This window comes from Dipodomys ordii, unplaced genomic scaffold (genome assembly GCF_000151885.1).
Source record: "Dipodomys ordii isolate 6190 unplaced genomic scaffold, Dord_2.0 Scaffold19, whole genome shotgun sequence".
NCBI classification, from domain to species: domain Eukaryota; kingdom Metazoa; phylum Chordata; class Mammalia; order Rodentia; family Heteromyidae; genus Dipodomys; species Dipodomys ordii.
This window is the reverse complement of record NW_012267235.1, coordinates 13,571,147-13,584,079: the sequence shown is the minus strand read 5'-3', so window position 1 is coordinate 13,584,079 and position 12,933 is coordinate 13,571,147. Positions and strand designations below refer to the sequence as shown.

Sequence of the window (12,933 nt, the reverse complement as noted above, 5' to 3'; positions counted from 1 at the left end):
GCGTGGGCGCGCTTCCCCATCCACCAGGATAAAAATCAACTCTTTGGCCTTAATCTGTGGTTCAGATCAAGAGTCGCGGTGGAAGGCATGGGTGTGTCGGTGGGCAAGTAGAGAGAGAAACTGGGATTTTCCACCCCGTTGTTTGAGGCAGGGTCTTGCCACATTTTGTAGTCCAAGCTGGTCTCCAGCTCGCGAGCCTCCTGCCTTTCTCTCCTGAATGCTGGAGGAATGCACAGGAAATTTCCTTGGTTTTTACAGTGAAAGGTGGGCCTGTGTTCGTTATTAGGAATAACTTTCGCAGAGTCAAGCTCAGCTTCACAGCAGAAAACTAAGGCCCCCGCAACATAGTACCAGGAAGATTAGAAACAGTCCCAGTCTCCGTTTAGCTGCAACAACCTGGGTGACTGTTTTATATTTTACACTAACATTGACTTTTCACTTTCTGAATCTGGATTTCCTTTTTAGGAGACAAAGCTTTTGTTGACTTCTTGACTGATGAAATTAAGGAAGAAAAAAAAATCCAAAAACACAAGTCCCTACCCAAGATGTCTGGAGGTTGGGAGCTGGAAGTGAATGGGACAGAGGCTAAATTAGTTCGGAAAGTTGCTGGAGAAAAGTAAGTACTGGTTGATGAACTGGGGTCTCCAAGAGAACAAGCCATGATTGCTTTTTGTTGTTGTTTTTTTTGTTTGTTTGTTTTTGGTCAGTAGTGGGGCCTGAACTCTTAGCCTGGGCACTGTCTCTTAGCTTTTCAGCTCAAGGCTAGCAAGCGCTCTACTACTTGAGCCACAGTGCCACTTCCAGCCTTTTCTGTTTATATGGTACTGAGGAATCAAACCCAGGGTCTCACGCATGCAAGGCAAGCACTCTACTACTGAGCCATTTTCGGAGCCCCAAGCCATGATCTTGTAGGATCTCTCCTGGGCCGTTCCCAGAACCTCCTCCAGGTAGACTCATGCTGGTAAAATGGTTTTCAAGATAGACTTGGGCAACTTCATAAACTCCAGATAGTGTGTTCACCATATACAAATTTGTTGTGGGTTGATTACTAAGGAAACAAGTAGCACAAAAATATGTAGCTGGGGGGCTGAGAAGGTGGCTCAGTGGTAGAGCACTTGCCTTGAATGCATGAGACCCTGGGTTCGATTCCTCAGTACCACATAAGCAGAAAAAAAAAAGCTGGAAGTAGCGCTGTGGCTGAAGTGGTAGAGTGCTAGCCTTGAGCTGAAGAGCTGAGGGACAGAGCCCAGGCCCAGAGTTCGGGCCCCACAACTGGAACCCCCCCCCCCAAAAAAAAAATGTAGCTGGAGGTTGTTAGGATTGTTATTGGTAAAGGATTCCGGAGATAGAGACAGAATCAGTTTGATCTGTGTTTTAGTGTTGCTAAAAATGGCCCCCTGTAGGGTAAAATGCAATATAAGTAACTCATAAATAACAGGATGGAGTTACAATGTAGCAAGGCCATCAAAAAGGTAGAGTTGGCCTTATTCAACTCCTCCCCCTAAACTATTAAACCCCTTTTGTGCTGTTTTATGTTATATGTAATCCCATTACAGATAAACAATTAGCATATTTTGAGGTAGTTGGGTTGTTTTTTGTTTTTTTTTTTTAAAGAACTGAGACTGGGGTTGGGAAGGTGGCTCAGTGGTAGAGCACTTGCCTTGCATGCATGAGGCCCTGGCTTTGATTCCTCAGCACCACATAAACAGAAAAAGCCGGAAGTGGTCCTGTGGCTCAAGTGGTAGAGTGCTAACCTTGAGCTGAAGAGCTGAGGGACAGCACCCAGGCCCCACAACTGACAAAGAACTGAGACTTAGAAGATTTGTGTATTATGTAATTCACCTTTTTTGGGGGGTGAGGGGGGGGGTCATAGAGCTTGAACTCAGGGCTTGGGAGCTGTCCTTGAGCTTTTTCGCTCAAGGCTAGCACTCTACCACTTTCAGCCACAGCTCTACTTCTGATTTTCTGGTTGTTAATTGAAGAATCTCATGAACTTTCCTGCCCAGGCTGGCTTTGAACCTCAGTCCTCAGATCTCAGTCTCCTGAGTAGCTGAGATTACAGGTGTGAGCCACTGGTGCCAACTTTTTGTTTTGTTTTATGGTGGTCTCAGGGTTTGAAAAGGGCTCTATGCTTCTCTATCTTGGTAGGTAGTATGCATTGGTGTATACATGTATTGATTGGTCTGTTTTTTCACTGCCATAACAAAAATCCTGAACCAGACTACTTTCAGTGCTTGCCTAGTAAGTATAAGAACCCAGTCCCCAGCATTACCATACACAAAAAAAGCTGGGTGTGCTGGTTTCATTTCTGTAATTCCAGCTGTTCAAAGAACTGATACTAGAAAATCACAATTGGAGGTCAGCTTGGGAAAAATGTTCATGAGATGCACCCCATCCCCTCAGCCAATAGAAAGCTGTATGCAATAACCATGCCAGTAATTTCTAGGTATAAAAGGGTTTATTTTGACTCAGAACTCTGGACAAGCACAGTCTTAGTCATTTGGTGGTGGCTGCTCTCTAGGTTCTGGGATGGTGTTACTTGATGTTGCAAGAGTGGATGGAACATCTATGTGTCTGGTTTCTGCCCCTCAAAACCACGGAGAATTTTTTATTGGAGCTCCACCCAAATGATTTTAAGGTTAATTACTTTCCAAAGGCCCCACCTCTAAACCATAGTTTCCATCTTTTTTTGGGGGGGGGAGAGATGCAATATAGCTCAGGGGTCAGTCCTTGGTTAGCATGAATGAAGCCCTGAGTTTGTTTCCTAGCACCAGGCCAACTTAGTGCCATTAACTTTGGAGATTAAACTCTTAAACTTCTGCATGGTCAGTGTTGCAAACCACAGCAGCACAGAGAAGATTTTGTTGTTGTTTTGCTCTTATATCTAAGAAAGCAGAGTTTTATATTTTTAGCTCTTTATGTTGAGATCCATGATCCATTTTGTTTTGACTTTTGTTATGGTGTGAAATAGGTTCTGATTTATTTGCCTAGTATATAGTGTTTCTTTTTTCTTTCTTTCTTTTTTTTTTTTTTGCTAGTATTGGGGCTTGAACTCAGGGACTGGGCACTGTCCTTGAGCTCATGGCTAGCATTCTACCGCTTGAGCCACAGCGCCACTTCCAGCTTTTTCTGTTTATGTGGTATTGAGGAATTGAACCCAGGGCTTCATGCATGCTAGGCAAGCAGTCTACTATTAAGCCACCTTTCCAACCCTAGAAAATTTTTTTTTAAATACCGAGGCCACCTGTGTATTTGGTAACTTCACTTAACCATTTTCCTAAAGCCAATTTTGGCTTAAAAAGTTCTGGCCAAGCAATAATCTTTGCTACCTACCCAAGAGGCTGATACCTGAGAATCATTGTTCAAAGCCAGCTCAGGCAGAAAAGTCTATGAGACAGCTCTAGGTAACCATCAGAAAACTGGACATGAAGGTATGACTCAAGTGGTAGGCATGCTGTCTGTGAATTGAAGAGCCAAGCAAGAGCATGAAGCCCTGAATTTGAGCCTTGATACAACACACAATAAATGAAAATAAGTAATATTTTAATAAAGTTATCACAATCCTATACCCAGCAGCTCCACATGAACCACTGATACAGATTAGACATGTCTGCCATTCTTCCATAGAAAAGTGGCAAGGCACAACTCCAGGGAACAGTATTTAGTGTCTTGTACTGTGGAGTTGGACCTACACAGGAATCTTGACTTAACTTTTAGAACATTATTTTAGTCATCATAGTTGGTGATTCTAGCCTATTTTATGATTGTGAAGAATGAATCAGTACTGTAGCATATTCTTCATGAAGCCTCCTCAGGAGCAGTTTTTTTATTTGAAAGTTTTTTTAGATTTGTTGTTACAGAGGTGATATACAGAGGGGTTGCATTTACGTGCATCAGGTAATAAGTACCTTTCCTTTCTCAAGACTGTCGTCTGTTCGCTCATTCTCTCCCCTTCCCTCCCTCCCATCTTCTCCCATGAGTTGTATAGTTCACTTTCAGCAATGTTCAGTGCACTCCACTGCTGCACTTTTTCATCCTTTGTCTTCAGATGTGTCCTCCCCGCACCCTCCCATAGATATGCATGTGAATATACTGTATATAGGGTAAAGCACACAGAGTCATTAGAAAAAGAAAAACCAAAAATCCTTTGTTTCCGTATCTTTAGACTTTTGGTATATATATTTATACATGTGAAGAGGCGCTTGGGTATTACACCTTTGTGATTCTCTAAGACCATCCTCTTGTGGTCTCACTGTATGTGAGGATACAGTGGTCTCACTGTATCTAGGACCCTGTGTAATTTGTCAAATCCCAGTGCATCTTAGATCTAACTTCTATGTATCAGAGAACATGTACCACCATTTGTCTCTGATCTTGGCTTACCTCACTTAACATTAGTTCTAGTTCCATCCATTTCCCTGCAAAATGACATTATTTTATTTCTAATGGCTGTGTAAAATTCCATTGTATATAGGTAACACAATTTTTGGATTCACTCATCTGTTGTGGGGCATCCGGGTTATTTCCATATCTTGGCTATTATGGTATACTTTTTTTGTTGTTAGTCGTGGGTCTTGAACTCTGGGCCTGGGTGCTGTCTCTGCACTCTTTAGCTCAAGGCTAGCACTCTACCACTTGAGCCACACACCACTTCCAATATCTTGGCTATCATATAAATAGTGTAGCAGTGAACATGGATGCGCACATGTCCTTATCACCTGGCTTATAATGTTCAGGGTAGATGCCTAGGAATGGTATTTTGAGGAGCCTCCTGACTGCTTTCCAGAAGGGTTTATACTGAAAGTTTTTAAAGGAGCCTCTTGTCCATCTCACCACTTCTCACTTGTACCCAAGGGTCCCCTGGGGAGGCATGGTGTACAGTTTCAGCTGGCTGTGGCGTGAAATAAACAGTGGGCATACTGCAGCGAGCACTGGGATGTTTGCCTGATGGGATGTAGCCCAGGGATGGCTATTTGGCTGATATAAATTAATCTTTCCTTTATTGGACGTGTTGTGTGATGTTGGGGATCAAACCCAAAGCCTTGCACATCCTAGGTAGACATTTTACTTCTGAGGTTTACCCCAGCCAGTTCATTTAATTGCCATTCATTGGTACACTTTAATGTGTCTCAGATAATTCTTAACTATAGTCAGTTAGGCTTCAGACATTATTTCAAGAGATGTCTGTAGCAAGCCCATTTTAAATTACTCTACACCTTGTGTTCTCACTTACCTTTCTAGGATCACTGTTACTTTCAATATTAACAACAGCATCCCTCCAACATTTGACAGTGAGGAGGAGTCCACGCAAGAGCAGAAAGTTGAAGAACAAGAGGTAAGCCCTGGGTGTTCTGGCCAGCCTTTGTCACTTTTTTGTGGGTTGTGGGGCCTGAACTCTGGGCCTGGGCACTGTCCCTCAGTTCTTCAGCTCAAGGCTAGCACTCTACCACTTGAGCCACAGCGCCACATCCCGCCTTTTCTGCTTATGTGGTGCTGAGGAATCGAACCCAGGGCCTAATGCATGCAAGGCAAGTGCTCTACCGCTGAGCCACTTTCCCAGCCACCCCCGTCACTTCTGATAGGCAAGAACTATTTATACTTCATTATAAAATTGCTGTACAAGTCCCAACCTTGGGGATCAATTATTTGGGGCCAGCGTTAGCTCCAGGGCATTGGCATTTCTTTCCCTGTTACTGAATACATTGCTGCCTGCAGTCTCAGGCCTGTGATGGTTCTCTTGACCTCAACACTTACTTTACCACTTGAGCCCTATCTCCAGCCCTGTTTCTCAGTGGTTACTTTGGAGTTACTGCCTTGTGAACTTTTTGCCTAAACTAGCTTTGAGTCATGATCCTGCTTCAGTCTCCCTGGTAGCTAGGATTATAAGCATGAGCTACTGCTGCCTGGTTTCCTGTGTTCTCTTAGTAGAAAGGAATTTACCCCTTTCTGTGATGGGACCCATCAGAGATTATAATTAGGAGGGTTTTACTTAACCCAAATAGGGAAGACTGAGGCCCCAGTCATTTATTTAGCCAAGTGAAACACTTTAGGAAGTGATATGCCTGGCCCAGAAACCCACCACTATGATGGCCAATGGTCTCCAGACTATCTGACGGAAGGACCTGGCTTGAAGCTCTTGTGAAATGCACAGCTGTCATCTTTCTGTCCTGGGACTTCATTTCACAGCTCATCATGAGGTTTACTGTCATTTTAAGGATTGTCACTTAGTCAAAGCCATGTGTCAGACTTTGAGTCTGCTCTGTAATAAAGGATTGGAGTCAAGTTGAAAATGGGTCTTTAAGGGCTTTAGGCCACCTCTGATGTGTATGTGAAGAAACCAGCCTACGAAGATGGAGATCTGTTAACTGGAGCTGGAATTCTAAAACTGACCCTTAAATCATTATAAAAAGTGGGGAATGAGACATTAATATTCTGTTATTCCAGGCACGGACCCTCCTAACAAGTGGCATTGCTGACTTGTTTTTGTTTCCCCAGCCGGAACTGACATCAACCCCCAATTTTGTAGTTGAAGTTACAAAGAGTGATGGCAAGAAGGCCCTGGTACTGGACTGTCACTATCCAGAGGATGAGGTATGTTGGGTGGAGTGCCTCCTGGGACCTTTGTAGTCTCTTTATTCTAGCAGGTACTCCAGACAGAAGATTAGTGAGGGTGAGGAGGGAACAAGATTAGAACCTGGGGAAATTCAAACTATTAACCATTTCTTTGCATAAATCTGGCTTGTTTTGGGAAACAAATTTCTCTAAATACTGTTTTCTTTCAGATTGGACAGGAGGAGGAGGCTGAGAGTGACATTTTCTCCATCAAGGAAGTTAGCTTTCAGGCCATGGGTGACTCTGAATGGAAGGATACGAATTACACACTCAACACAGATTCCCTGGACTGGGTGAGTTTGTTGGGGTCTTGGAAGATAGGGTCCTAGCTAGTTCAAGGCCAAGAAGAAACAAACATTTTCATTTTAAATGGTGTTACAGATTGTCTTTTAAAAAATACTAATAAATGTTCTTCCTAGGCTTTGTATGACCATCTAATGGATTTTCTTGCGGACCGAGGAGTGGACAACACTTTCGCCGATGAGCTGGTAGAGCTTAGCACAGCCCTGGAGCACCAGGAGTATATTACCTTTCTTGAAGACCTCAAAAGTTTCGTTAAGAGTCAGTAGTACTGTGAGAGATAGTGAAGGCCTTAATTTCACAGCTACATTTGGCCAGTGAGCAAAACTACCCTGATAACAGAATCATGTGCTTTTCAAATGGTTATCCTCATTATCATGGGGGAAAAAGAGCAAGTTTAAATTATTGACACTGCATTCACATTTACTATTCATCCTGTATTTTTTTCTGTACAAATTATTTCTGGATTTTTGTATAACCTGAGACAATAAAATTGTTTTATCTCCTCCAAAATTGTTGTTGTATTTTCTATGCATTGAAACACCACAAACGGAGTTGTTTGAAACTTTTAATGTAAAATAAGTTATAAATAAGTGGTTTGTAAACAGAAGGCCCCTTTTGTCTTGAACCCAGAAAAATGATGTGTGCCTCAGTTGACTCTAGAGGATCACAGCCCAAGTGTCACACACCTAGTCAGGAAAAGAAGTTAGCATAAATTGAATCTGGTCAGGAAGAGCTATCAATATAGGGTTAAAAGTCATAATCAGGTAGCAAGGCCAGGGTGGGGAAAATCCCAGGACTATTTTAGTAAAAAAGCTGGGCCAGGTGCTGGTGGCTCACACCTGTAATCCTGCTACTCAAGAAGCTTGAGATTTGAGGATCATAGTTTGAAGCCAGCCTGGTCAGGCAAGTCTATGAGAAAAAACTGGGTATGGTGATTGTGTGGCTGCCAGCCAAACTACATGGAAAGCGTAACCTGGATCTAGGTCCGGGTTGACCTGGCAGGTGGAGGGGGCAAAAAATGAGACTATTTGAAAAATAAAGCAGAAAGAGCTGGGGTTATGACAAGCGGTACAGTGCCTGCCTGCCAAGCTCAAAGCCCTGAGTACCCCCCTCCCCCCAATCTAAAAATATGTCGTCATTGACATTTACACTCCTTGGTATTCAACATATCAGTTATGATTGCCAATGAGAGCACTGTCATGTTTTATCAAAGACTTCAGAGATAGCTCTATTTGAGTTTGTCTGGACCTCTACTCTGCAGTGCCAAACAACTATACTGAAGCCAGCAGTAGCAATTCAGGCTTCAAGCTAAGACTGAGTCCTGAATAGTCAAATATACCCTCACAAAACAGGTGAACAGAAAGATCAAAATGTGACATCTTGGAGCCTTCACTATAGGCAAAACAGCCCGAAGGACCATCAATTCCACAGACCTTCCCTTTATCTCCTGTAAAAGGATTGGTCAGAATGAGTAAAGTGACTAGGTTCCTTGCTAGTTCAGTCCCACCACTCTGCTAAGGTGGGTCCCATAGGTAACAACCCCTGCCAAGAGGTGGCTCAGCACATTCTATCCCCAGGACCAACTTCAGACCACATACCACAAATGCTCCAAGTCGTTGTTCAGTGTTAGCATCTTGTACTTCACAAATAGTGAGGTCTGGGGTAGAGTGGGCTCCAAGTGTCTACATCTCAAGATACTGAACTTGGAGACTACTGAATCAAATTTTGTCATTCCCTGCCCCTGTGCCTCCCCCTTCCCCCCTGGCCCCAACTCCAGGTTCTCATCTTTGCTGTGACACTCCTTACCCAAAACAATTTTTCCCTGTCTCTTCTAGAGCCAGTGCTGTCTGTCATGTTATATCACTGCTGCACAGCGCCCACTTTCCAGACCACCATTTCGTTTCACCACTGCTCTGAGTTACAGGGCCCTGAACTCCCAGTGTGAGTTCTCAATAAAAATGCAGACTAACCTGTAGGTGTACATGCAGTAATTAGTTCATTTCTTAAGTTTTTAAATGAAGATCTTGCTATATTATTCAGGCTGATCTTGAATTTCTGGGCTCAATCCTTGCTTTAGCTTTCCCAGAAACTGACTACAGACTACATAATCATATTTGGCCACATTTGCTTTTTTTAATTTTTTTGTCAGTGTTCGAGCTTGAACTCAGGGCCTGGGTGCTCTCTCTGAGCCTCTTTGTTCTTAAAGCTAGTGCTCTACCACTTTTAAGCCCTATTCTCCACTTCTGGTTTTCTGGTGGTTAACTAGTCTCATGGAGATTCCTGCCCGGGCTGGCTTCGAACCCGGATCCTCAGATCTCAGCCTCCTGAGTAGCTAGCATTACAGGCGTGAGCCACCAGCGCCTGGCCACACTTGCTTTTTTATATTTTAGGTAAGGTCTTGCTGTGTAGTTCAGGCTGGCTTTGAACTCTTGAATTCTTTTGTGTCATCCATCCTAGTGCTGGGATTTCAGAAGTGCACCACCACCACCACCACCTTTTTCCTCTTTTCAATTGGCTCTTCCATTCTCTTGGGTTCTTGGTCCAAAGCTAACACTTCAAGGAGGTTCACACTAGCACAGCTACCATCTGTGGATGATTCATTCGTTTTCTTATAAGTTGAGGCCATCTGGACCTGCCTTTTCAGCTGCTCTGCCTCTACTTGAACTGGTTAGTAAACACATATTAAGCACCTACTCACATGCCAGCCACTGGGCATAAAAATAAAATGTAGTCCTTGCTCTCAAAGACACAGACATATGAAGCAGAAACTCCAGCATACAGGAAACATGGCCTCAGCTACAGCTGGAGCTACAGCCCAGAATCAGTTGGCTGATTCCATGTGGAGGTAGACTTGACTGAGCATCTGGCATGACCTAGTGCTCAATAATGCCAAAATTCCCTTGTCTGAGACCCTGAAGCTATGACAACATTGGTATATATTATACATTGGCAGTACACTAATTGTGAGACATCAGTTCCTTTACCAAGCCTATAAGGCCTTTAAGCCAGATGGCTCCTGAACCCTTCTGTGTGGCCCTGTCCTTCAACCTGAATTACCACTTGGGGCAAGAAGCTAATCTTGGACTTTAGTGACGCCTTGCTGAGTGACCTTGCTGAGTGCTATCTTGCTGTACTTCCTATACTTCACCTGTCTACAAAAGTGATACATGGCCACTGGGATTACATGGTTGTGACCTGGTTTAAGTGCAATGACCACTGTTGCTGATCCAGCAAAAAAGCAGGTGGTATAGCCAGGTGTCCCAATTCCCAGAGCAGTGGTCTGCCATAGAAGCGACTAGTGACCTTTTTTTTTTTGTTTTAATTTGAGGCAGAATTTTTTTTGGGGGGGTGGGGTCCGGTCGTGGGGCCTGAACTCTGGGCCTGGGCGCTGTCCTTCAGCTCTTCAGCTCAAGGCTAGCGCTCTACCACTTGAGCCACAGCGCCACTTCCGGCTTTTTTCTTTTTGCTTATGTGGTGCTGAGGAATCAAACCCAGGGCCTCAGGCATGCAAGGCAAGCGCTCTACCACTGAGCCACCTTCCCAGTCCCTTGAGGCAGAATTTTTTAAATTTGAGGCTGACCTCAAACTTGTGAGCCTCCTGCATCAGCCTCTTAAGTACTATGATTGGTTATGGATATGTGCCACCATGCCCTTCTAACATGTATGGAAATCATGCTGATGCCCTGATGCTCTTGCCACTACTGGGTCCTGTGGGAAGCTTACCAGACAATTCATGAGAAGACTTGGTTTTTCTTCTGTCCCACCAGTGACTGAAAACTGGGGTGTATGAGGACAGTGTGTGCTGTGTTCATTTATACTGTCCTCCAAAGAGGAACGAAGCTTCTGCTCTGTTAACTCTGGACACTAAAAAAAAAGTTCAACCACAAACTAATCTTAATTACTTCATAGCAAACAGATTGAAACACCTGATTCCTCATGCCAACCAATATAACCTCAGCTCTCTGGGATGGCTTGATTCCATGGGGCATTAAAGACAGTCATAGGTACATGCTGTGCCAGGATCTTCTAACCAATTTCCATTTACTCACATCTCCAAATTAACTAACGCTCTCCATTCCTGCTACACAACTAGACTGCCACTGTGGCAAGAAGAATGCCCAGAGCCTGCCAGCTTCTTTCTAACCTCCCTCTGCTTCTGCCCTCCCCAGCCTACTGTGTCCTTACCAGGAACCAGCAGTGTCTGCTCCCAGATCTGTTTGTGCTAACTGAACTTGCTACTGTAACTATGTGATTTAATTATATATTATATAAATCAATGATAGTATACAGTTTCTTTTTTTTTGTTTTGTTTTTTGCTGGTCATGGGGCCTGAACTCTGGGCCTGGGCGCTGTCCCTCAGCTCTTCAGCTCAAGGCTAGCGCTCTACCACTGGAGCCACAGTGCCACTTCCGGCTTTTTTCTTTTTGCTTATGTGGTGCTGAGGAATCGAACCCAGGGCCTCATGCATACAAGGCAAGCGCTCTACTACTGAGCCATCTTCCCAGCCCCTACAGTTTCATTTTTATAATTAGCAGAAAGTTTAGGAAAACACTCAAAGAAATGAATTAACTTCTTTTTTTAAAGCTATTAATTAGGGGAAAGATGAAGAAAGAGAGCCACTCATGGTGGCTCAAGCCTATAATTCCAGCTAAGGAGGCTGAGATTGGGAGGACTGAAGTTCAAGATCAGCCCAGGCAGAAAGTTCACGACAACCTAACCCAACCAAATTCAGGATGCAGTGGTCCATACCTGTCATCCTGGCTATGACAAAATGCATAAATAGGAGGATCACAGGGTAGCCTGGGGAAAATATAAGAACCTATCTCAAAAATAAGTTGGTACCCAGCTTACTTAAGAGTCCTAGCTATTTAGGATGTAACAAATAGCTAGGATGTTCTAGCTATGTGGAATACCAAGACTTGGAGGACTGAGATTTGAAGCCAGCTCAATCTAACTTAGCCAGCAAAATTTGGGTAAAATATCAGCCATAAGCAAAGAAATATCACAACTGGGAGGGAAGGGATAGTAGGAAGGAAACAAAGGAGGGCGTAACAATGTTCAACAAGAAATGTACTCATTACCTTACTCATGTAACTGTAACCCCTCTGTATAGCCTCTTTACAATAAAATAAAGAAAATTTTGGGCTGGGAAGGTGGCTCAGTGGTAGAGCGCTTGCCTTGCATGCCTGAAGCCCTGGGTTCGATTCTTCAGCACCACATAAGCAAAAAGAATAAAGCCGAAAGTGGTGCTGTGGCTCAAGTGGTAGGGCGCTAGCCTTGAGCTGAAGAGCTGAGGGACAGTGCCCAGGCGCAGAGTTTAGGCCCCATGACCAGACCCCCCCCAAAAAAAAATTTTTTTAAAGAAACAAAAAATAAATATGACAACTTGAGGTCCTGAGTTCAAGCCCTGGTATTGGTACAAATAAATAACCAGAGCAAAGGGTTGGAACTGTGGCTCAACTAGTAGAGCAGCTGCCTAGAGAGTATAAGTCTCTAAAAACTCTAGTACCAACACACATACACACAGAGGAAGGAAATGTTAAAGTTACATATTCAGCTCTTCTAATCCCCATTTTCTTGACACAGGGTCTCTTTGCAAATATTCCAGGCTTAGCCTTGAACTTGGAATTGTGCTACCTCAGCCTCCCAAGTTCTGGGTTTACAGACATACAACACCATGCCTAGCACTATATCAGCTTCTTGACCAATTTTATAGAAGTGAAATCGGGATTCTGACTATGCATTACAGGAGCTGCTGATGTTAAAAAAGTTTTCAAAGTTATCTGAAACTCTCTTTCCCAGGTCTTTTCCCAGCTGCATGGAGGGCCAACATTGCCTGGTGCCAGCCAGAATGATGAATAAACCCACCCCTTACCTGAAAAAAAAAAAGTTATCTGAAACTTACGATAAAATGTTTTATTTTAGGGCTGGGAAGGTGGCTCAGTGGTAGAGCGCTTGCCTTGCATGCTCGAGGCCCTGGGTTCGATTCCTCAGCACCACATAAGCAAAAAGAAAAAA

The 12,933-nt window shown here is 43.7% G+C and overlaps 2 protein-coding genes across 4 annotated transcripts in view; one reads left to right on the top strand and one right to left on the bottom strand.

The window, feature by feature from the left end:
* Nucleotides 1–7,418, top strand: part of Dhx33 (DEAH (Asp-Glu-Ala-His) box polypeptide 33) — a 31,375-nt gene extending 23,957 nt beyond the window's left edge. Inside the window, exons 9-14 of the mRNA XM_013013141.1 lie at nucleotides 145–264; nucleotides 466–616; nucleotides 5,242–5,335; nucleotides 6,496–6,591; nucleotides 6,783–6,905; nucleotides 7,032–7,418. Coding sequence (XP_012868595.1) covers nucleotides 145–264; nucleotides 466–616; nucleotides 5,242–5,335; nucleotides 6,496–6,591; nucleotides 6,783–6,905; nucleotides 7,032–7,181 — 734 coding nt within the window. The 3' untranslated portion in view covers nucleotides 7,182–7,418. The remainder of the gene's footprint in view (nucleotides 1–144; nucleotides 265–465; nucleotides 617–5,241; nucleotides 5,336–6,495; nucleotides 6,592–6,782; nucleotides 6,906–7,031) is intronic.
* A 48-nt stretch (nucleotides 7,419–7,466) lies between these two features.
* The window catches only part of Rpain (RPA interacting protein), a 12,499-nt gene continuing 7,032 nt past the window's right edge, over nucleotides 7,467–12,933 (bottom strand). The window contains exons 6-8 of one of the 3 annotated variants that reach the window (XR_001174937.1): nucleotides 10,639–10,779; nucleotides 8,722–8,885; nucleotides 7,467–7,601 (exon numbers count right to left, since the gene is read on the bottom strand). Coding sequence is in view for 2 of the 3 variants with exons in the window: in XM_013013052.1 (XP_012868506.1) it covers nucleotides 7,572–7,601; nucleotides 10,639–10,779 (171 nt within the window). In the remaining variant the exon portion in view is untranslated. The remainder of the gene's footprint in view (nucleotides 7,602–8,721; nucleotides 8,886–10,638; nucleotides 10,780–12,933) is intronic. The other 2 variants (XM_013013052.1, XM_013013053.1) reach the window with 2 other exon arrangements.